At 42.5% G+C, this 22,124-nt stretch overlaps 1 protein-coding gene across 1 annotated transcript in view; it reads left to right on the forward strand.

Annotated features, from left to right (window-relative positions):
• WWC1 (WW and C2 domain containing 1) overlaps positions 1-22,124 on the forward strand; it is a 69,436-nt gene that overhangs the window by 24,890 nt on the left and 22,422 nt on the right. Inside the window, exons 2-9 of the mRNA XM_084295066.1 lie at positions 4,797-4,906; positions 10,137-10,340; positions 11,619-11,695; positions 12,610-12,689; positions 13,589-13,718; positions 14,294-14,440; positions 15,495-15,568; positions 20,752-20,994. Coding sequence (XP_084151192.1) covers positions 4,797-4,906; positions 10,137-10,340; positions 11,619-11,695; positions 12,610-12,689; positions 13,589-13,718; positions 14,294-14,440; positions 15,495-15,568; positions 20,752-20,994 — 1,065 coding nt within the window. The remainder of the gene's footprint in view (positions 1-4,796; positions 4,907-10,136; positions 10,341-11,618; positions 11,696-12,609; positions 12,690-13,588; positions 13,719-14,293; positions 14,441-15,494; positions 15,569-20,751; positions 20,995-22,124) is intronic.

A 22,124-nucleotide genomic window follows, 5' to 3' on the forward strand; every position in this document is an offset into this window, starting at 1 on the left:
AGCCTATCTGTGTGCTTCTGTTAGATTGCTTTAGGCCACCAGTTGGCAGCGAAATCCACTAATTAAAACTAACATAACATAACATTATTTTTCTAAGAAATTCAGAATGGATTTATTACCTTAGTAGTATTAACTTCAAATTTGTAAGCGGCACAGTTCACTCGTTTACAGCTTCAGTCAGAAGCCTTTGTGATGTTAGGGCCGTGTTTAACAAACCTGCCAATCAAAAACTTGTCATACAAGAATTATTTGCCTTCAGTTTCCTGCATAATGAGGTTTTCTGATTGACAACAGTAGAGTTAAAGACTATAGAAAGGCTTTCTGAATCTGAGACGAGCAAGTTTTGATTTAATAGTGTTTGTGCATGATAATGTTGGCTTCCAGTTTGATCCGTGCAAGAAGCTGAAGGTGATGGATCAAAAACCATAAGAAATATAGAAACCTCTCATTAAAAATGGTATGACTTATTAAATTAGAGCTAGGAAACTGCTGCTGTGGAAGAAGGATTTGAAAAGCATTTGATGTAGAAATAGTTGAGCTATTTGGGCCAGATGTTTCACAGAGCTGGAGGCGTCTTGGTGCTTTTATGGGGTGCTGGGTGCAGGCATGGACTATGGCTTCCCCTCTCCTGCCTCTGCCTCAAGGCCTAAAGATACTCCTCGGGTCAGCGTGCCACGTGAGGCTGTTATCTCCTAGCTCTGTTATCAGGATTCATTCTGAAGCTGTGCCCTTGGCTCGCTGGGTGATGGTTGCTAAGGGTACCTGGTTTCCAGGGATCTTAATGATTGATTACACTTGCCTCAAGTAAATCTGAATTTTTTGAACGAAACCGCATGGAAAAATAACATATTGAAAACCAAGAGAAGTTAACGTGAGGTGTGGTAAGGCCAGGTTGATGTGCTGTGTTTCAGGACACTACGTTTTCCTAAAACATAAGACACAGAGGAGTTGGTTAGTGTGCGAGAGGAATGGCTGGGTTACGTTTTCATGAGCTAGAAGGCCAGAGTGAGGCTAGGATTTGTGAATCTGCTCTAACTCAAGCTGGTTTCTCCTTAAGGAATTCCACACACCATTTACTTTTCCAGCATTAAAGCTCCTGAATCGTTTCAGTGGTAGCTCTGGTCAAACTTCTGCTCTAAAGGCTGTCAGGGCATGCCTAGTATGGCTGGAAGGTGCAGGCAGTTCCATGTGCCTGCAAGAGCGTCATCTCTTACCTACACTAGCTGGGCTTTCATAAATATCGATTTACCTACCAACTTGTTCCCCACACACACATGCACTTGGTCCACTCTTTGCAGACAGAAGTCATACCCAGTCTGGATTTTCTGGACATCGAGGTGTGCTGATTTCTCTTCAAAGCTCGGATGAATGCATCTGGAGGATTCCTTGTCCGAGGAGGGTAAGGGGTGCGTAAATGGCCTAGTGGGCTCCTTTCCTTAGAGTGCACGCACAGTGGGCGAGAGGGGCCCCTTCTTCCAGGCAGTTGCAGCTTCGAGTCTTGGTGCAGTGAAGGCCAATTAAAGGATAACATGAGCAGGCTGAGTTGATGAGACTTTTCCAAGGCTGCAAGGAAGCTTTGTGAATTGCAAATGAGATCTTTCAAAAGAAAGAGTTCTGCAGATGTGTCCTGGCTTTAACTTCCCAAATGCAGAAACTCCGCGGTGTTACACAGAAGTGCTGCACTAACTGAATCGTGACTTGCTGTGAGAAAATCCTTTACCTCTTACTCCTTTAATCTATTGTGCTACGTCGTGAATGTGCTCAGGGAGATGCTTGATTTTTGGACCCCTTTTAGAAAATCGTTTTATTTCCATCTTCATAACAAAAGCATAAGTCACTCTATCTTGAAAAAAGGAGGGTAATGTCTCCTTTTTCTTGTTATGGTTTATTCATTAATCTGGCTACACAACATATTGTAAGTCTTTAATTTGTCACTATAGCACTGCCTCTGATTTGTGCTAGTTTCCTGCAGCAGCAAGGGAAAGGAATTCAGAAGACTGCTTTGGTTATGAAGCTGCAGTTATTTGGGGAAATAGCTACATGACATATGTTGTCTGTAATAAATGGAATTACTTCGTTAATTCTGAAAACTAATTACTTTTCTGTTTGCTGGTTGAATGACAGGTTTCTCCTTTAATGAGTACTTTGTCTGTACAAATGGGATAGCTGCAGGCTCGCAGTCAGCTGGGGAGGACAGCAGAAATCAGGGGTGCTAGGTGGTGGGTGCTCCTTAAAGATGTCCTGAATGCCTCAGCCTTAAAGGTGATGCTCTGTTTCTGAGCCCTAGGAACTGCTGGCAAGCCTCCCAGCAGAAATGAGTTGGCTTCTGTCACACTGCTCCTACCTTTCTGCCCTTCTCTGAAACACCAGCTGACAGAACTGAGCGGCTGGAGTTCACGCACTGTGTTCGGTAGGAAAAGATCCCGATGCTGCTTGGGCCCGGCTCCCTGCTGAGCCTGGCAGCTCCTGGGCATGCCTCGAAGCAATTCAGCCGCCTCTAGCAAAAGCGGTCTGGGCAAAAGCCAGGCTGAAACTTTGTGGGCTCGGTATTGAACTTGGGAGCTCTTAAGTTGGCATTGTGGTGCTGCTCCCTGATTAAAGCAGTCCTGGATTCTGGCTCTGGGGCAGGGGGCTGGGAGTTTGACTGCAATCCTAGGCCTGATTCTTGAGCAGAGTTCTGCTCAGCGTGTGGTACGAATTGAGCTACCAAGGTACGTTTTATACCTGCAGCATGCCTTCACCAGTGAGCTTGGTGCAGTTTTGTTGATTTGATTACTGCCCTGTGCCGACAGCTGCTCGGATCGCTCCCTGCAGGCGCTCCCCATCTCCAGCCTCGGTGTCCTGGTGTGCAGGTAGCTGCCGTAGCTGCTGGGTGCAGGTCCCCCAGGGCTCAGAGCTGCTGCTTCCCCTGCCAGCACCTTTGGTGCTTCTGCTTGAACTGCTGAGATTAAATAAAAGCGATGCGTTTTCAGAGAGGTGAAAGCGGTAACCTTAATGTTCAAACGGAAATTGCCAACATGTTTTGCCACAGCACTTTCTTCTGTGTTATCTCCTGGGATCCTTGCTCACATCTGACCTTACTTTGCATTTTTATCCCTGTGCATCTTTGACTTGATCTGCTCAGAGCAGCACATAGCTTGATCTTCAGGCAGAGACTGGGGATAGCAAACCCCCCAAAGATAAGGGCTGGCAATCAATAATACTGAGATTCTGCTTTATTTCTTGAGTAATCTCTGTTTTCTGTACAAACATCTTATTGGTACAGTCTAGATTAAAAAGGGTAAAAATAATAAACCTTTCAGTGCAAATTCATTGATAAAGGAACTTTTTTTTTTCTTAAGCAGTTGTGTGCTGGGAAGTTCTGAATCTGGTGTGTGTGCTGCAGAGCTGTAAATTTACAGCTCGAGAGATTCAGGTGGTGCTTTAGATGGCAAAGGCAATGGGTTTAAAGAGGAGTGCAACAGCAGGTAAATTTAGAGATTACTGGCTTGCTCCCACCTCCCTCTTTCTGTGTAGCAGATTTCTGGGTTACATCTGGGGGAAGCCCTTAGGCTTTCTAAACATTGACTTCATATTAAGCCTCCTGTGAGTATCTTGTAAGATACCTGTGCGGGTCTCCCAGCTCAGTGCCTCCAGATAAGGTGTGCTCAAAACTTCATAAGATGTTTTATCGAGCTCTCAGCCCTGCTGAATTATCTTTGGATCCCAAGGATTTCTGCAGACCTGTTTGGTGTCTTACTGTGGGTTGGAAACTTGCTCTTTCAGCCCTCTTACGTTGCTTGCAGGCAGCTCCGTGGCTGCTTTCTGGCTGCATGGCTTGTAGTACGTGCAGCGTAACAGGTAGAGGTGCTGGGGGCTCTGTGTCCACCGCTTGCTGCTCAGAGGGCCCCTCTGGCCAGCCTGGCTACTGGCCCCAGCACCAAGCCCTGGCCCTAATGCTAGGGGCACCGCGTGTCATGCACTGGGCTTGTGCGTGGCTGCGTGGGCCTGTGGCATCTTTTGGCAGCTGGGTGCTCTGAGATCTCTGCCAGCTTCATTCCTCCTTGTGCCTCCCAGCAGTAACACGGTCGGTTGGTGCAGGCTGAACCTGGTGAGCTGCTGAGAGTCCCAGGGAGGAGAGGAGCACGGCCTCGGTAAGTGGCAGCTGCAGGACGCGCTCAAGGAGCTGGCTTTGTAGCCACACAAGCCTTCAGAGTGTTGCTGGACATGGTCTCTACTAGAAAAACTCATCAGAGCAATTCCATGAAAATACTTCCTCATTTGGACTGAGTGGATTGCACGTTTTTATGGCGCTGAGAAACCAGTCTGGTTTGCCGTTAATGAAACGGAACGTATTGCCCTGCAGATGACTGGAGCTGCATGACAAGTGGTCCCACAGTCCTCATCACTTGCTATTGATTGTGTCGCCTTAATTATTCATGCTATGCAAATTGCATTTCTCATGTTGTCTACATATTTTTGATACAGGATCTGCCTGCAAACAATCTTGTTCTTTCAGTGGAGAGACTAGGGTTGTTCCTGGCAAAGTGCTTAAAGTTCCTTTGTTGAACAAGTACTGGCTGAGTTACACCAGGCTTGGGAGCTCTGTCACAATGAATTCATCCTGCTGCAACTGTAGCTGAAGAAGGGGAAGAGTTTGCAGGGTATTATTCAATCAGAGCAAAAGCTTTAACATAGTTTCCAAGTTTCTCAGTGTTTTATAGGGACTCCCTTGTGCTACTTGTTTTCTGCTCTGTTGCTTGGAATGGACATGCGGGAGTGTTCTTTTATTAATCCTTTATTATTTTGCATTTCAGGTATACTAAACCACTCACCTTTGCAGACTGCATTAGCGATGAATTGCCATTAGGATGGGAAGAAGCTTATGATCCTCAGGTTGGAGTTTACTACATAGACCACAACACCAGTAAGTAACACGTTAGAGTGTTTTGCAGAGTGCTTGTTTTGTACCCATGTTAAAATGTACTGAACGCTAAATTGCTGAGCAGCATGTCTTGGAGCAGGTGCAGTTAAAATCGTGTCCTGCATCACAGGAGTTCATTCCTTCTCTCAAACAGGGATATGAGAACTTTTTGTCTGAAGTCATGTTGAAGCTGATACTGTGGGCACACCTCTCTAAGATTTGGCTCTGCTGAAGAGTCCGACTAGGCAGCAGTGATTTGGAGTTTGTTCTTAGCCTGGAATTTGTCCTTGTGGCAAGACCATCAGAAACAGTACAAAGGTCTTGTGTTGATTTCCCTGGCAGGGATAAGCTGAATGACTGCTTGCATGGTTAATGGAGCTCCCTGAGCTGCAAGAGTTCACATTCTCTTTACTAGAGAGGAAACTCTCAATTAAGCTTGGGGTATCCTGAAAAAAGTAGGAAAAGTGTTAAATGTGTGGCATTTTTATGCTGTATGTTCAAACTAAGCCATTGCTTACTGCATTTGCTTGATAGAACAGAAGTGTTGTGCTTTACAAGCTCATTTGAACTATATGCAAGAAAATTCATAACTGGATATGTCAGTACAGATGTTGTTAGGAAATAAGTTGTGCTAGAGCAAATTCCCTGAAAAACAAGGCATAAACAAAATAAATCAGTGACTTTTCTCTGGAGAACCACAGTGATTGCAGTCCAGAAGTTCACAGCAGACGCATGTCCAGGTCCTTTCAGAGCTAGCTTTTTGTAGCTAATGCAAAGAGGAAGAAATTCTGAAGGACAAAAGTACCTCGACAATTTAAAAAATGAAAAACAAAACTGCTTTTGTGACTTGGACTGAGAACTTCAGCAATTTTTTTCAGCAAGTTACAAGATTTTTAAACTGTAGCTATGGAAGTCAACTCTATATGTCTTAGTTATCTTCATATTGCTTCCCTGGCTTTCAGAGAGGCCACATTTGAACTAGCCTCAGATTGCATGTTCCCAGTTTTCCCAACTTCTGAGTATTAAAATGGGAGAATAAAAAAAGATTCTCAAAAAGCACTAACTGCCCTCTGCAATATGAAGATTGTGCCTGCAGATCTGCAGATGACACCAGTATTTGTATGTAGGTATTGTCTTCCCAATACCATAGTATTTACATACTTTTAAATACTTGTTGGACCTCTTGAGTGTCGCCGCTAGCAGAAGTTTCAGCACTTAGTTGGGACAAACAACATAAGACCTTAACTGTGCATTTGAGTTGACCCCTCTGTGAATGCATAAAGATCTGGTTTTAGGCCTGAGATGTGTGTGGTACAGGGCAGTTTTCCCTGGTCCATGCCACTCAAAAGCACCACAGGCTTCAAGGGAGTGCAGTTACTGTTTCAAACCGTGCTGACACCTCCTTAACAGCAGTTGCTTTTCAGGCTTATCTTCTGTAAGATGCCAGAGGCTACAATACTTCAGCTAGAATTTCAATTAAGAGGTTAAAAAGAAGAGAAACTAAATCATGACGCTATTTCTTAAGCCAGCTCTAACACAAATCATGATAAAGCAAACCATATCCACTTACCATCAGCTAATCAAGAGGCTCATCTTTGTGGTTCGTGTGAAGTGTTCTCTGGAGACTGTCCAAACCCACCTCCTCTCCAAGGTCTCCTGCAGATCCCTGTGCAGGAAGGAGCCGTCAGCAGAAGGGATGGAAGCACGTTGGTTCTTGCTGCAGATTTGAAGTATTTGAGCCTAGTTATCAGAAATGACAGACCTAAATTTCAGTCTAAGGCCAGGAGCCATTTAAAAACAAGTGAGATGGAGAATACTTCTAACCTTCTCTCTGAGGCAAAATAAATAAAATTAAATTGAATTAAGTACTGAGAACATTTCTAATACAGCATTCACGTGTAGCCCTGAGTGTCTCAGAGTCTGGTGGAACCTCTTTGGAATGTGATTTGCCCCAAGAAACCGTGATTTTCTTTCTAGGTGCTGATGCAGGCATGGTAAGGCTGCATTCTTCAGATATGAAGATTTATGACAAGCTCAGCAATTAAAAAAAAAAAAAAAAGTACAGAACAACAAATGATGTAATAACCCGTAGCCCTTCCATCTGACTTAAGAATGTATTTTGCATTTCCTTAGTAGCTGTGGGTGAGTTGAGAGCCCTTGGCCAACATTTTCCTAGATTATGATTGCATGTTTGAAAAGCAAAGCCTGATGCTGCAAAGGGGATGCAGTTAGTGATTACTAAGAAGGAAGAGGTGAATGCTTTGTTCCCCTTTAAGTAGTTTCAGAATGCGACTGATTCCATCCTGTCTGTGAGCTGGCTGCTGCCAAGCGTTTGCTTTGTAAGGTGGTGTGTGCATTTGGGGCAGTGTTTTCCCTTGGACTAGAGGTTTTTGAGGTGCCTCCCCTCACTGCACACAGGAGTGTGGTGGTGGGAAGGGTGGGCTGCCAGTGCCCTCCTCTAAGAGATATACAGGATCTGCAGGTAGAGCCAAACAGGAGATTTGGGAAACACCATTCCATCCCTCCTTGCTCTACCAATTGCCAAGAGGCAAGGGGGACCCAGAAGAATGAATTCCCAAATTTCTAGCAAGGGCAAAAAACGTCTGACAGTCTGTGGAAGTACTTCAGATCTTAGTGTGGACTTCCCTTACAGGAGAAGCTGACGACTTATTCCCCTCGCCATCTCCTCAGACACACTCAGCTTGTGGTCTGTGGGTCAGCGTGCGGCACATTTGCTCAGGGGTGAAGAACTCCCCCGGCCCTGGTTTTGTAGTGTTGATGCAAGGAGCTGTGGTGAATGAGCAGTACAGCATTTATTGCTCTGTGCTGTGCGTGCTTGTATCAGATAAGCTGCACCATAGCCTGAATTAAATGCCAGGTAAGCTGCTGGATCTCTGAGAGACGAAGAAACATACTCTGGGGGGAACGGAGGTAAGACGGTTTTAATTGGAGCAGGTCTTTGAGAGTAAACATCTCCTTGGATTTGCTGTTGACACACACAATACTGAATTACTAGGATTATATTATATTACAATACCGAATTATTAAAACTTGTGTTTTTTCCGCATGAGTGTTTGGTCGTATGTTTAAAAACGTAGCAGCTGCTGGCTTTAAAAACTTCACTCAGTTGTCGTGAGTGTGTTTGTGTTACTGATTTTTCAAAAAGCTGTTTAAGGTTTTCTCTTGCATTGGTTTAATGTTACCTGGGCTGTGTCTCAGCTCCTGTAACAGAGGTGTTCAGGATGATGAAGCAGACTTTTTATAGTCTTCCTACAGGTGGTTTATAACAGAGAGATGTCCCTGTAACAGCCTCCACTGCGTTTCTTGCAGTCACAGTACAAATGGGCTGCTAGCTGAAGGAAAAAATGGGAGCTTGAAGAAGCTAGAGGTATCAGGAGCATCTCTCTGGAGAATTTGCAGCAGACTTCCCTCTCTGGCTCAACTGTGGAGTAAAGAGTTGCGTGCCTTGGGTGTAGATAGTGGTTATCTGAAAAATGGGATTTAGGGGGCAAGAATAGAGACGAGAGCCTGGGATTTTCAAACTTGGAGTTGATGTGCTGCTCTGTCTTGCTGAGTTTTCCTTTGTTCCCTGTAAGCAAGACCACGGTGTTTGTCTTGGGAGTGCACCAACTCCTACAACTGACACAAGTGGCTGTTTCTGCCCTTCCAGTTATTTTGGGACAGTTTTTCAGGGTTAACTTCAGTATTCACAGCAGCTGAAATCCTGTTTCTGCTAGCAGAATCTACAAAAACCTGCTGCTGAAACAGTGCTGCGAGCTACACTGTTAGCATCTAAAAAGTTTTTTCTCTCATCATCTTACTTGTGCAGCTTTGTTCGGGTGTGCTGTGTAAGTTTAAGTGCCTGGTGTTCTTTTGGGTCTTGAGATACTGTTGAAACGAGTTATTGTTGGAGTCTCCTGTTAATTTTCTCCTCAGCATGATCACGGGCAGCTTGTGAAAATGTGGCTGAGTGTCCATCCCCTGGGTAAAATTACTTATTTCGACTTCGGCTCCTAGGATTGTTAGTGCCCTTTCCCAGATGCTGCATGTTGCAGTGTTCATCTTATTCCTGACTCAGAGAGCTGCTCTTACCTTCCTCCATGGCAGCTCTTCCTAAATATTTAAAGAGGCTCTTAAGATATGCAGATTAGATTCCTACTGATAGTTTCAAGCAGCTCCTTTTAGTAATTATTCATGATGTGGTGACGAGGCGTGCTTATTCAGGCATGGTAGTTTGGACAGTTCAGAGCACTTAGTCAACTGAACGTTGGAACCTGTTCCAAGCAAGAACATGAAATAACCGTGAAAGAGAAAAGTATTTTGGACTCCTCATCACAAAATAGACAAATACAAATCTGCATAATTAGCATTAGGACCATCTGCATGTTTGTACCCCTATGGCTTTTCCTTGATTAGCAACCCCCAAAGCCACGTTATCGGTTGTGTTGGGGTAACGGAGCTGAAGGTGATGTAGCTGCTCACGACTGCGTTGCCTACGTTACCAAAAAATATTTTCCTTTAACTCCGCCTCCTGTATTCTGCAGTGATTTACTGCTGAGTTTTCTTTCAGCGAGGGAAATGTTTACTCCCCTCCAGAGATGCTGTTTATATAATGCAATTGAAGGCACTTTCGCAGATGCGTTCTGTGATTTAGCAATTCTTTGTATTTACCTATGGACTCTGAATGAGTTAATTTTCTTCCCCTTGCTAATAACAGATGCTTTGCAGCCAAAGAGGACAGGCGGAGTTGTAATTGCTTTCACGTTTTTGAATGCAGTCATGTGGCAATGAAGTTTTCTGAAAGTTGTTTTATCAGTGAAATAGCAGAGCTATTTTATTAGAAATGTTATAAACCAGGTACAATAAAGATAAGCCTGATGCTTGGTGTCACTTTTCCAGTGCTTATGTGTGCATACACTTGTGGGGATGTTTTAAGAGGCAGAACCACATTGGCTTCAGCATCAGAGGAATTGGAGAGCTGTACATTGATTTGGGCACGTATTCTGTCCAACGAGTCAGAATATCAGAGCTCGGTGGAGTTCATTGTAGATCCATGATCACTTCCTAAGGAGGCAGGAAAAAAAAAAAAAAGAGACGTGTCCTTATTCCACTTGTTAATGGGAGAAGGGGCACAGGGCAAATTCAAAATATTGTCATAAGTGGTAGAGCTTCTCCAGGCAGTGATACAAGCCTGCATTTTATTGATCTTTCCTCCTTTTGTTTTCTCTTTAAGAAACTACACAGATAGAAGATCCTCGTGTGCAATGGCGACGGGAGCAGGAACATATGCTGAAAGACTATCTTGTCCTAGCCCAAGAGGCAATTGCCGCACAGAAGGAGATCTATCAAGTGAAACAGCAGAGGCTTGAATTGGCCCAGCAAGAATATCGGCAGCTTCATGATGTGTGGGAGCACAAACTGGGCTCTCAGACCAGCTGTGAGTATTATGAAGTGACTTTCTCAGTCATGATCCCTCTAGGACAGTAAAATGCTTGAAGCTGGTCCTCTGACAGAGCACCAGGGTATGTTATACCACATCAAATACTCTGCACATTTCATTTACTTTTAAGACAAAATGAGCAATCATTGTTTAACGCCTATTTTCTAAAGGTTAGCTGTTATGAACATTATTACTATTTTCCTTGGTCGCTGGAGTTGGTGTGCAGATTTTCAGCATGGGCTTCAAGAAATGTTTGGGGGAGGCAAGGGGAGGTTCTGTGTTGTGTTCCTGGATTCACCTGTCCAAAGTACAGAAACAAGGCAAGAAAGTTAATCCTGAGCAGCATTCCCAGACCTCTTGCCAGTGAAGATGTCCAGAGGAGAATGTATTTCCTGCAAGTCTTCCAGAAGTTTTTTATATAATCCTTAAAAACTGTAAACTTTGTTCTTGACAGCAACGTCAAAGGGCTGACACACCTGCATAGCTGTCTTTTTACTCTTTCTGGGTTTTACCTGGTAGTAATGAACTCAAATGGCTCATTCTATGCCCGACATCAAGAATTTAATAGTTCTGTCATCGAAGGGTTCTTAAAAATTTGAACAGGGTCCCATCCCTAATCTCTGAAGCAAGTAAGCAGTGCTCTAGTTAAGTACAGGTATAATAAAACAATATGTTATGAATGCAAATTGCATTGGTGTGATGCTGTCTATCCGTTAAAAAAAGAAAAAGAAAAAAAGCAACCAAACAGAGAAATATTTTCCCGTGTTTTATAGGGCATAAACTGATGGCTGCAAGGATCAAAACAACTCCCTTGCCTACAGCTACCTCTAACAATATTGCACATTGGGGAGCTTCTGTACCTTCTGAAGCATAAGAGTTTTAACTGCTGCTGAGAAAAGAGTTCTGCTGTTAATGGGACATTGATTTAATACGATGTGACACATCGGATGATTGGTCATGTCCTCAAGGCTGTGAGAAGGCTTGCATCACGCTTTTTAGTTTCTTATTCTTTGCTTTGTTTCTAAACATTCAGTGGACTGTTTACACAATAACCAAGTCTAAAAAATAAAGTAAACCTTTATGCAGTGTTTTTCCTTCAGTTGTGCTAAATGCTTTTGGAGATGCAGGAGTGAGAAGAGGTCCTGGCAAATGGATAAAAAGCCCATGGCAGCCATGTGTGGAGGGAGTGATGGCAGGCCTTCATTCCTGGGGGGGCTGGTAGAGGAGATGGGGTGGGTGGTAAAGCCGCTAAATGCAGTGTTTGTTTTGCTCTAGTGCTGTCTGGCTCATCGTCAAGCTCCAAGTATGACCCGGAGATTCTCAAAGCAGAGATTGCTACTACAAAGTCAAGGGTAAGAAGTATGACTGGACTTTTACTTGTGGCAAGCAGTCCTCAGATATTTTCCAAGCTTCATGATAAATATTTAAGAGATGTCAAAGCAGTCAAAAGAGTTAATGTTGCCAATCTTTATTTGCGAGATAAAATAGCAGAACTCTCAAATGCTATGGTCTTAGTTTGAAACAATTGTTTTCCTACTAGTCCTTAGACTCTTGAATGCTGATAGTATGTTTCGCTCCACAGTGGGATATTTAACTGTGTGCTGGCTCCCTGGTGCACTGCAGCACCGGGGAGCTGCGAGCTCTCTCCAGAGACTGGCAGCTGTTTTGTCGTGAGCTCAGTGCATGCTGCTAGCAGCGGCAGTGTGCGCTCTCATGCAGAGCTCACTTTGGGAAGAAGAAAGGACTGAAGTAAAGTAGGTCAGCCTGGCCTCTGCAGAGGAATGCGAGCTGTAGGGTCAGTGGATTTACAATATGTATCATCATCCTGCTGTGTTACTCGTGCAGTGGGGCTGTTTAATTTGGTATGTTGGAGGATGGCTTGTATCACTGCAGTCTAACTCCAGTCCTCATACCTAACATTTTTTAATGACTGGAAGGATTTTAAACATCAGTGAGTAAGAGCAGCATGTGCTTTCATTGCTGTCCTTTGAATTTTTCTCATCTTTCCTGCTTATGAGGTTGGAACTTCCCTTGAGCCCCTGATTAAACGATGTGACATCAGAGTACTAGATAAATCTCTAGCCATTGATAATGTGCTGATGAAGATGCAGTCAGGGCTGGTAGCTGCTGTTGAGATGGAGTGAATATTTGGAAACTTTGTCTAGAGAGTACTGTCTACACTGAGTAAGTTCTGAATTGAATGGGTAGTTCTGTACCTAAATACTCGTGTAAAGTATTGCTCCAAAAATGTAACACCTTCCTACAGGTCAATAAACTCAAGAGAGAGGTAGCTCACATGAAGCAAGAACTCCAGTACAAAGAGCACGGATTTCAGACACTGAAGAAGTAAGTCTGTTCAGAAGATTTTATTGTCAGTGCAGAACATCTCTGGCTTGTAATGCTACCCCCTCTACATTTATCAATGGCTGCCTAAAGAGCATTAAGCTGAAATACATTGCTGCTGAGATCTCTGGGCACGTGCAAGTCAAAGCCATGGGGGTTAGTTTGCTCAAATGTTTGCCTGTACACAATTGGCTACATCAGAACTGACTTCATGGCGAAAAGATTTTGAACCAAGTTCTATCATTTAAATGGTATTCTGTTTTGCTCAGTATTGCCCAATACTGATGACACAATATACCCAGGGCCTTAATTATCAGAGTCCTTGTTTTAGGCCACTGAGGAAAAAAATAGGGTGGAAGGAACGGGAGAAAAAATGTTGGGTACTTAACTTTTGTATGGATATGCAACTGCCATGTTTTCAGTAATGTCACTGATAAATATCCCACCAATTTTTTGTGAGAACTTCAGTAAGTAGTCATTTGAGAAGAAGGAAGGATGAGGTGGCTTGTAATTAGGTTGTGCATGCAGATACGTTCATGTGCGAGAGATCTGCCAGGTTTTCAAAATCTTTACTTAAACTAACAAGACATACATGGCTAACTTGATGATCTCTGGGTTAGAAACAAGGTAATTAGCATCAGTCTGTCTAAACACTTTCTCTACCTTTCATCTTCTCCCTTCCCGAGGAGTCAAAACAATTGTACAGCTAAAATCAGAGTTTCTAAGTTTAATATTCTTCTAACAGAGAGAACAAAAAAACCCAGTCATCACTGCTTTTCTTTATTATACTTAGTGTGATTTCTTATCAATGAATGTCAAGATGTGTGCATCTAGGATGATATGATTAATTGCATTACATAAAGAGTTTGGTTACTGTATGCTTTTTTTTAATTTCCATGCAGAATTGACATGAAAATGTCTGATACTCAAGGTGGCTACAAACTTGATGAGGCACAAGCCATTTTAAGTGAAATGAAAGCTCTCAAGAAGGCCATCACATCAGGGGAGAAAGAAAAGCAAGACCTCATTCAGGTATTGAAACAACGTGACTATAGTATTTTGTCTCTATTCATATAAAGTTGAACTTGAGAAGTAATTTAAGTATTTCATTTTTCAAATATGTGATTTATTTTTTACTAAAGTAGTTCCATATTGTGGTTGAACTGTAGCCTGTTTATTCATCAGTTTTGGAAATAATTAGAAAATATCATAACTAGCAGCAGTAAGCACTTGGTTAGAGATGGACATTTGTCTCTTGGTTTAATGGTCAAGGATGAACCAGTGACTGTCTGTTCTGCTGTCAAAGAGCAAATCTGCAGAAGCTGTGAAAAAACTGTCTCATTTTGTGTGCCTCCTCCTTCAGGCTCCAGCAGAGAAACTGTCTGTGTGTGGGCACGAGAGTGTGCTCATGCCTTGTGTGCTCAGACAGGCGCGCTGCTTCGTGCTGCGGGAGGCACAGACCAGCCGTGCCTGCCCTCACATTGGCAGGCTCTGAGGGCACACGTGGAACGGCTGGACCTTAATCATGTCCTTTTGGCTACAGCTGCGTAGCTGCTGAGGTATTTTGTGTGAAAGTGAGCTCATATGATGAATTTTTGTGGTTTCAGAGTTTAGCCAGGTTAAAAGACAGCTTCGTGAATGACAGAGGATCACAGTCAGACCTGTGGGCCAGCAGCGTGTCCTTGGAAAGCTCCAGCCCTTCGTTACCAAGGCAGTACCTGGATGTCAGCTCCCAGACAGATGTTTCAGGAAACGTAAGTAAAGTGTGGGAAACCAATTGCATCTGGAAACATTCCTCTGAAACTAGAACAGCACTGCCTTCTTACAAGGTTTCAGGCGTGGGCAAGTATCTATGAAACGATACCATCTCCTGTTTTAAACTTGGGTGACCTTCATTTTTGTTTAATGCAAAAGTTAATGCATCTCTGAAATCAGCCTGCTGTTACCCCATGCTCTGTGTCTATCAGAGCGACCCAGGTGGGAACAAAAAGAAAGGAAGTTTCGCTTTGCATGTAGGTGTAGCTTCTTGAGGCATGAATATTCCCATAGCTCTTTATAAAACTGTTGTGCTACTAGACCAGAAACATTCAGCAGCTACATATGGGCTGAGCTCTAATGAGGCCTCTTCCCTTAAGAGTGCATTTTGCTTTCGGCTTGTGAATGTTAAGGAGTGAGAATGATAGCATATGTGCGGATACTGTGATGCCATTAAACATGTGTAGTGCTCCGTAAGTCTTCAGTCCCACTTGTGCAGCAAAATCATAATTGCCAGGCTTGTACCAGCCTCAGCAAGGAATTGAGCAGTGCTGTGGGTACCTCGCATGCCTCTCAGGACATCACAGAAGCCTCTCCTTTGAACCTTTACTTAAGTGTACCTGGCCATTTGCAGTCAGGGCCATACATGTGATTAAAGATCTGCAGGTTTGGCCCTGATAGGATGTCCCTTGTCCTTAAGACTTGACAGCCAAAGCAAGATGTAACACAAACCAAAACATGATTGCAATCAGCAGTTAAGAAGAAATATTGCAAAACTACCTGTGTGTGCATGAAAATGAAAGCCTGACGTACATGTGGTAGGTTCTCCTGTATGGTGAGCATGGCCAAAGAGCTTCTGAATCCTGTGAATTTTTAAGCATTTGAAACAATCATGAAAAAATTAATCAAGGGAAATATTTCCCATTATGTGACTGGTTTAACTAGGTAAAGTAGTTTGTCAAGAGCAAGTGTAACTTGTAACACCATCAGTTTCAAGAAGGAATGTCAAAATAGGAGTAGTTACTAAGTTGCTGACTTCATATTTTGTCTCAGTTTATTACCAGCAGCAATAACCAGTTGGCTGAGAAAGTGAGATTACGCCTTCGATATGAAGAAGCAAAAAGAAGGTAATTCTTTGGTCTGTTTTACCTTTTGGCTGTCATACAGCTTATTCTGAAGATGTAACTCAGATTGAAATCCAGAGCTACTGCTACATGAACATGCTAATTTCTGAGGTAGTGAGGCAACAATCTTTCTGGGCCAACGTTATCATCTAAGAAATAAATAACCATCCTAGAAATTGCTAAGGAGTGACTAACACATCAAGAACTCAATCTAGCCACACCTGCAGGAACATAAGTGCTTTTCCTGCCTGTTGCCAATGCTTCCCCATTCCAAATAAGAAGACTGTACCGAAAGGCATGTCCTTACCTTACTCTAAATGCAGTAAATGTTTGCACGGCTTCAAGTCAGATAAGGAGAAATGTATATTGTGTTAACACCTAGCATACTGAGACACGGTCAAAACGCTGCAGTTTTAGTGCCTGTCTGTTTACCTGTAAGAGTGTAAGCTTTTACATTTGCCCTCTGATATGAGATAAATGAAGAATAAATTCTTTAAAAAATCACATCTATTTAGAAAACTTTTGCTTAAATTAGATTGGGAGATATATTTTTAATAGATAATCACTAACTCACTTGTTGAGGAGGTCCCTATATTTGTATGGATTGATACTACAGTTAAATGAAAAACCATGAAGCAATATTCTTTCCGTGTACTTTGGTGGCCCTAGTCCTTGTTCAGAGGTGTGGCCATCAGTGGTGGTGATTTTGTTTTTAACTATTCTAAAGGGACTTGCCTATTCCAGAAAAGCAAACTTCAGGTGTATGGTACAATCTGTACCTGGAATGCATGCAAGGAAGAAAGGATTGTGTCTGGTTGGAAATAAGGCTTTAGGCTGTGGTTACTTGGTGTTCTCATTTGAGTATACTGGTATGGTCAGCAGGCCATGTTTTTCTGTGGCATAAATTTTTATCAGCATCTGTGGCAATTGTCACAGCTACACGCAAAGAATGTGTGTGCCCAGCTACTTTTGACAGGAGCTTGCACATTTCTAGGTAGAGAAAGTTTATCAGAACTGTCTTGGCAATCCAAGATTAACAGCTACAGCAATATTTAGATTTTTTTTTTTTCTTAAAAAGTATATTTGTTGTTAATCCCTTAGATGCAGTGGTTAATGTTTCAGTGTTAAAATTGTTCTGTTAAGTTTTGCTCAGGGCTGCAATTTAATTTACCCTGACTTTACATTTTCAGTTTGAGATGAAGCACTCTTACTTTAGCCTGTATCTTTTCCAAGGGGCAAGCAAATAAAGATAAACCTGAAGAGAAAATATATACTCTTAAAAAAAAAAAAAAAAAAAAAAAGAGAGACAGAACTTTATAAAGGCAAGTTAATACTTCATTTGAAGTGATGAAATGCATACAACACAGTCTTGCAGTTAAGATTTTATACCTCATGTCAGTCTTAAATAATTTATGGATTTTCTCATAGTTTAAAAAACATTGAGAAAAGGTGGATCTGAATGGGCATGAATAATTGATAATGAAATGAAAAGATCGCCAGCTATCAGAGAGCTGTGGTTTTGGCATAGCCTTCAGTAGGAGCTGCAGAAACAAATACATTAACTGGATTAAAGCTGGAACAATGCTATGGATTTGGTGACTCACAAGGAACCTTATGTTGCTGTGAGAATTCCTCCTGGTGTTGTGTGTTAGAAGTGTTTTCTGTCCTCACAGTGGAATATTAAAATGCTCCAAGAACAATAGGTAAGTGAGTACTTTGCTCATGCACGTATTATAGAGTCAAATGGTAGGGATGCATCTGTCCTATTAGCTCAGTGTTGTCAGGAAAGGTAAAACTCGAGACTTCGAAATCAAGGTGATTTCCTATCAGGTAGATTTACAAGGAATGTGAACTACATTTTTACAAAGACTACTAGTTTTACAAAGAATGATGATTTTGGAAGTGAACAGTAGCAGACACAGTTACATTACTGTTGTGGGCCGGACTAAAGCCACCAGTGTAGGTAAATATCTTGCGGAACTTTTTCAGGTCAGACCTAGGTGGCAGTTTCATGTGTTCCCTCATCTAACAGTAAGTCTTTTTGTTTTATGTCTCAGTGAAACAATAGGAGCCCTAGAGTAGAGTTCTTTCATGTCAAATCTATACAAAAAGAACAGAGGATGACTGCAGTGACAAATTTTAGGTTAATTGGTTTGGAAACTGATGATAGGTATCTTGTCAAAAGAGATGGCACTGCTGCGTCTCTACAAGGAGAGCACTACTGCAGCAGAGCCTGAAGCATGAATGTTGTCTGCTGCAACTAAGTGTGCTGTACAACTTCAGACGAAGTAGTAACTCAGTTGTGTAGCAGCTGTGCTCCATGCTCTGCTTTACTTCCTTCAGCGGCTGATCTTTCAGCTGGGATTTTGTATGACTGGATAACTCTGGGCTTTTAAAGGTAGGCTTCAGAGTCTTCTGAGCTGGAATATTTTAGTGCCACTTAGCAGCTGTGGAACAATGGTGGGTATTTGGTAAGTTGTTAGGGAACACCTTCCTTTTTGATTTTTCTGACAAACAGGCTGATCTGTCAGTATCACCCACTGGTGACTGCTTGTGGAGGTAGATACTGAAATACGCTTCCCTGGAGGTGCATATACTCTGCATTAGCTCCAAAAAGACTAAAAGTTTTTACAAGTTCGCCTATATCACAAAAAATAACAGCTTTTCCAACTGGGGGGGGGGGGGGGAGACAGTAAGTCATATAATTGCCTTTTCTAGTTAAAAATACAGTTAAATAAAACTTAAGCTTCCTGTTCCAATTTTTGTTTGGTCTTGCAAGCTAGTAGTCATTCAGGAAGGGTCTGTGTGACTTGAGCCCAGTATTGCTGATGGTTTTTGCAATGCAAACCTAGCATGGCACTTCAGTGATGTGGCTTAAACTCAGTTGGTGAATGCTGAAGGGTGGATTTTTCAGCCATGTCAGTCTGCAAACCATTTCTGTTGTAGTGATATCGTTTCATTGGACTGGGAGAAACAGAATACGTAAACCTACTTTTAACTGAAAAGGGGAAAAATAATGATCATTTACAGAGCAAGGCAAAAGCTGGAGTTGCTTTAAAAAAAGCTATTAGACTTGGAAATACATAGAGAAAAAAATTCCATTGGAAAAGCCATATCCATGCAAATGTATGCCAGAAGTGATCAGATTAATGCCAACCAATCCTCTTAAACTCATAGCCCTTCAAAATACACAGAGGAATTCTTGGATTTTGAATTAATGCCATTGTTAATCTTTGTTGGAGCACAGTGTTGCACTTGATCAGGCACTCAGAAACAAAATAGCACAGAAGAAGACCTAAAAATAGTTGAGTTGAATATCTAACAATTACGGGGAGCTAGAATTAAAGTAAGCAACCTGCTGTGAGGAATCAGTTTACAGAAGAAATGAGGCTCGTCTTCAAACAGGTGATCTAGTCTGCGTCCTGTGGTGGAGGAGGCCAGTCGGTGTGCGTAAGCCTCATGTTGTACCTCTGTTTCTCAGGCTGTCTTGGGGCTTCAGTTATTCTTGGCATGTGGAGCTTGGAAGACAAAGATTTATTCTTCAAGGCCATTCAGCAGTTGTGTGGCTGCTGCTACCCAGATCTGTGTTTTATTTCTGTAGTCACTTCGCAATGGGTTGGTTGGGTAGTGGACACCGTCCTTTGCACTTCTGTAGCATAAACCAGGTCCTGGAAGAATCCAGATTAGTAGCCACAACTCTTCATTGTGCACAACTGAAGTCTGGTAACTCCATCAGATCCCCAAAACTCTTTTTAAAAGGGGGGGTGACCGCTGGGCTTTGATTTCACATACAGCAAATTACTTTGTTTTCTCATGTGTTTACTAAAACCTGAATGAGACGAGTAGTTGATCACATGAAGGGGCGTGCATGCCTCAACTGTCTGGTGTTCAGTCAGGTGAATTATTTCCTACAAGACACCTTGCCTTTCTCATTGTTTGAATTCTAAGCTTTCATAATTCCTCCTTCCCAGCCCACTCAGCCTTCTCCATTCCATGTTCCCCACTTCTAAATGTGCAAGTTCCAGAAATGCAAGTCAATTGCAACTCTTACTCAGCTCTATTTTTACTGTTTCTCACTGAACTCCAGTAATTATCCCTGCAGGTCATGAAGAGTTGTAGGTCAATGATTATTACTAAGGAGACAGCTTCCCCTGGGCTGACCGACATTTCTGCCCTCACTTCTGTACTGTGACCCACCACAGGTTTTTGGCTCGCCTCTCTATGTTGTAGTATGAAGCAGATCATTTTTGGAGCTGACACAGCAGCTCCAACACTTGGGAAATAGGAAATGGGCGGATAGGTGGTGTGAGCAGCCTCCTTCACAGCCACGGGCTGTGTTATCCTCTTCTGTCTGTCAGAGCTCTTGTGAAGTGCTAGGTCTGTATTGCTGTTGACTTCTTTGTAATCTTCCTGCTTGAGGTAATGTGGTATGGTGCTGAAGGATTAGTGATGCTGCCTTTAAAGTGCAGTCCGGGATGATACCTCAAATCAACATAGACTTGACATTCATGCAAACAAGTGACTCTGGATTTAGGTAGGATTGTAATCCATCTAACTTCTCATGTCCTCAGGTCCCTGCTGTGCCAGAAGTAACCTAACTCTTTAATAAGTCCAGAAAGCTCAGCCTATGGTTGGATTCTTCTAGTAGTAGCGTGCATGTGGTGAACTTCCTCATTGTAAAGACAGAATTAGTTTCTGATTTTTTGAGTAACCAGTGGTCTTTCTCAGCTTATCTGAATTCTGTGCAGGGAGTGTAAAATTCTCTTCCATAAACCTGATTAAAGATCAGATACATACCACGTGATACTCTCCACAATTAGTAGTATGAGGTCATTAAGCATATGAAACATCTCTTTAGTGTGTCTGACAGATTTTTTTTTTTAGATCCAGCATTTCTGTTTTGCTCTTCCTTGACTGCTAGAAACTGCAGGTTAACTAGGGACTTGGCTTTCCATTGGCAGCAAACCTGAGTTAAAATACCATTTTTGCATGTCAGCCTCCTGGCAGTGCCATGCTTGACTGTGCCCTCATAAAGATGACATAAAGGGTGAGATTAGTTGTCCTTGAGCTGAAGATTCTTCTTCAGGGCTGTGGAAGGTGTGGTTGGTCATGGTACATCTTCATGAGCAGTAGCTAGGACACTCCTCGTGAAATAACTGCTTGCCTTTTTTTCCTTCTTGCTGCAGAATAGCAAACCTGAAAATACAACTGGCTAAGCTTGACAGTGAGGCCTGGCCTGGAGTGCTGGATTCTGAGCGGGATCGTCTAATATTAATTAATGAGAAGGAGGAGCTCTTGAAAGAAATGCGATTTATTAGCCCCAGGAAATGGACTCGAGGAGAGGTGGAGAGATTGGAGACAGAGAGAAGACGCTTAGAGGAAGACCTTCAAGCTGCTAGAGACACTCAAAGCAAAGCACTAACTGAGAGGTAGGTTACTGGGTGTAGGACTGAGCTTTCATCATTGGGCAAGCAGCAGCATCTCTTGCTTGAACGCTAATAGCAGTGCACTCTGACTTCTGTGAGGCTGGTTCTGTAACCATCTCTCAAAAGAAACTGACTGCAGTCAGAAAGCCCCAGGAGGGGAAGGGTTGTTGGGGCAAATGGATCCTGTATGAAAATAAGAAATGCTCAAAATAGCTCAGGTTACTATGCTGTTCCTCTATTCAGTCAGCTCCTCACAGCAGCTTCTATGGTTGCTTTGCAGTCTGGAGCTTGGTAAATGTTAACAGATGGAATTAAAAAAAAAATGTTGTTTGTTCTAAGCGTCCTTGTTTGTGACTCCTGTAGGAACTGATATTTGACAGGCCTGTGGGTGTTGCGTGGACTATCCTGTAAATCTGAACTAGCTGAAAGAAATGCAACTATTCTCCCTAATTTTGCTTGTTGCAGTAGGAGGTCTCCTGGGAACATACACTGAGGTTGAATACTGTGTTGGGCATTGTCTGCTGCTGCTTTACAATCTGTGTGTGTTAATGTTGGTGGCTATGGCAATGCTACTTTTAGCTGGAGGCTCTTCAATTTATGTGGGATAAGTGTGTTGCATTTGTTTTCTGTGTCTCTGTATTCATTTATTCTACGTGCTCAGTATCCAAACTACATGTTTCCTATGTGGATTTTTCATGGTTTTATCATACTGGAAAAATTCTAGGTGTCTCAGAAGTCTCAACTACAAGATTTTTACCAGCCTGAAAAATCTATGCTTCAAAAAATGTTTTTTTACATTGCTGTATGATGAACACTATCATTTGATTTTTAGGAATATGGTCTTGTACAAGTGTACCCAAGAAACAGGTTGTTTCTGTGGAAGGATTTCTTGCCTGAAGGCCTGGTTAGAGAGCCAGCACCTAACTGCACATGTTTTGTCTTAAACCAGCCCAGGTGTGAAATAAAACTGAGATGTTGTTGAAGTCCTTCAATTTACATAAAGCCATAATGAGATGGTTATAAACTAAATCATACAAACCTTAGTCATTTATGGACCTCACTGTAAGCAAACGAGCAGTTACACCTTTATTAGCAGAGTAAATACAAAAACACAGTAGTACACATCAAGCAGC

The sequence above is a fragment of the Netta rufina genome (assembly GCF_964035555.1).
Source record: "Netta rufina genome assembly, chromosome: 14".
Lineage (NCBI taxonomy): Eukaryota > Metazoa > Chordata > Aves > Anseriformes > Anatidae > Netta > Netta rufina.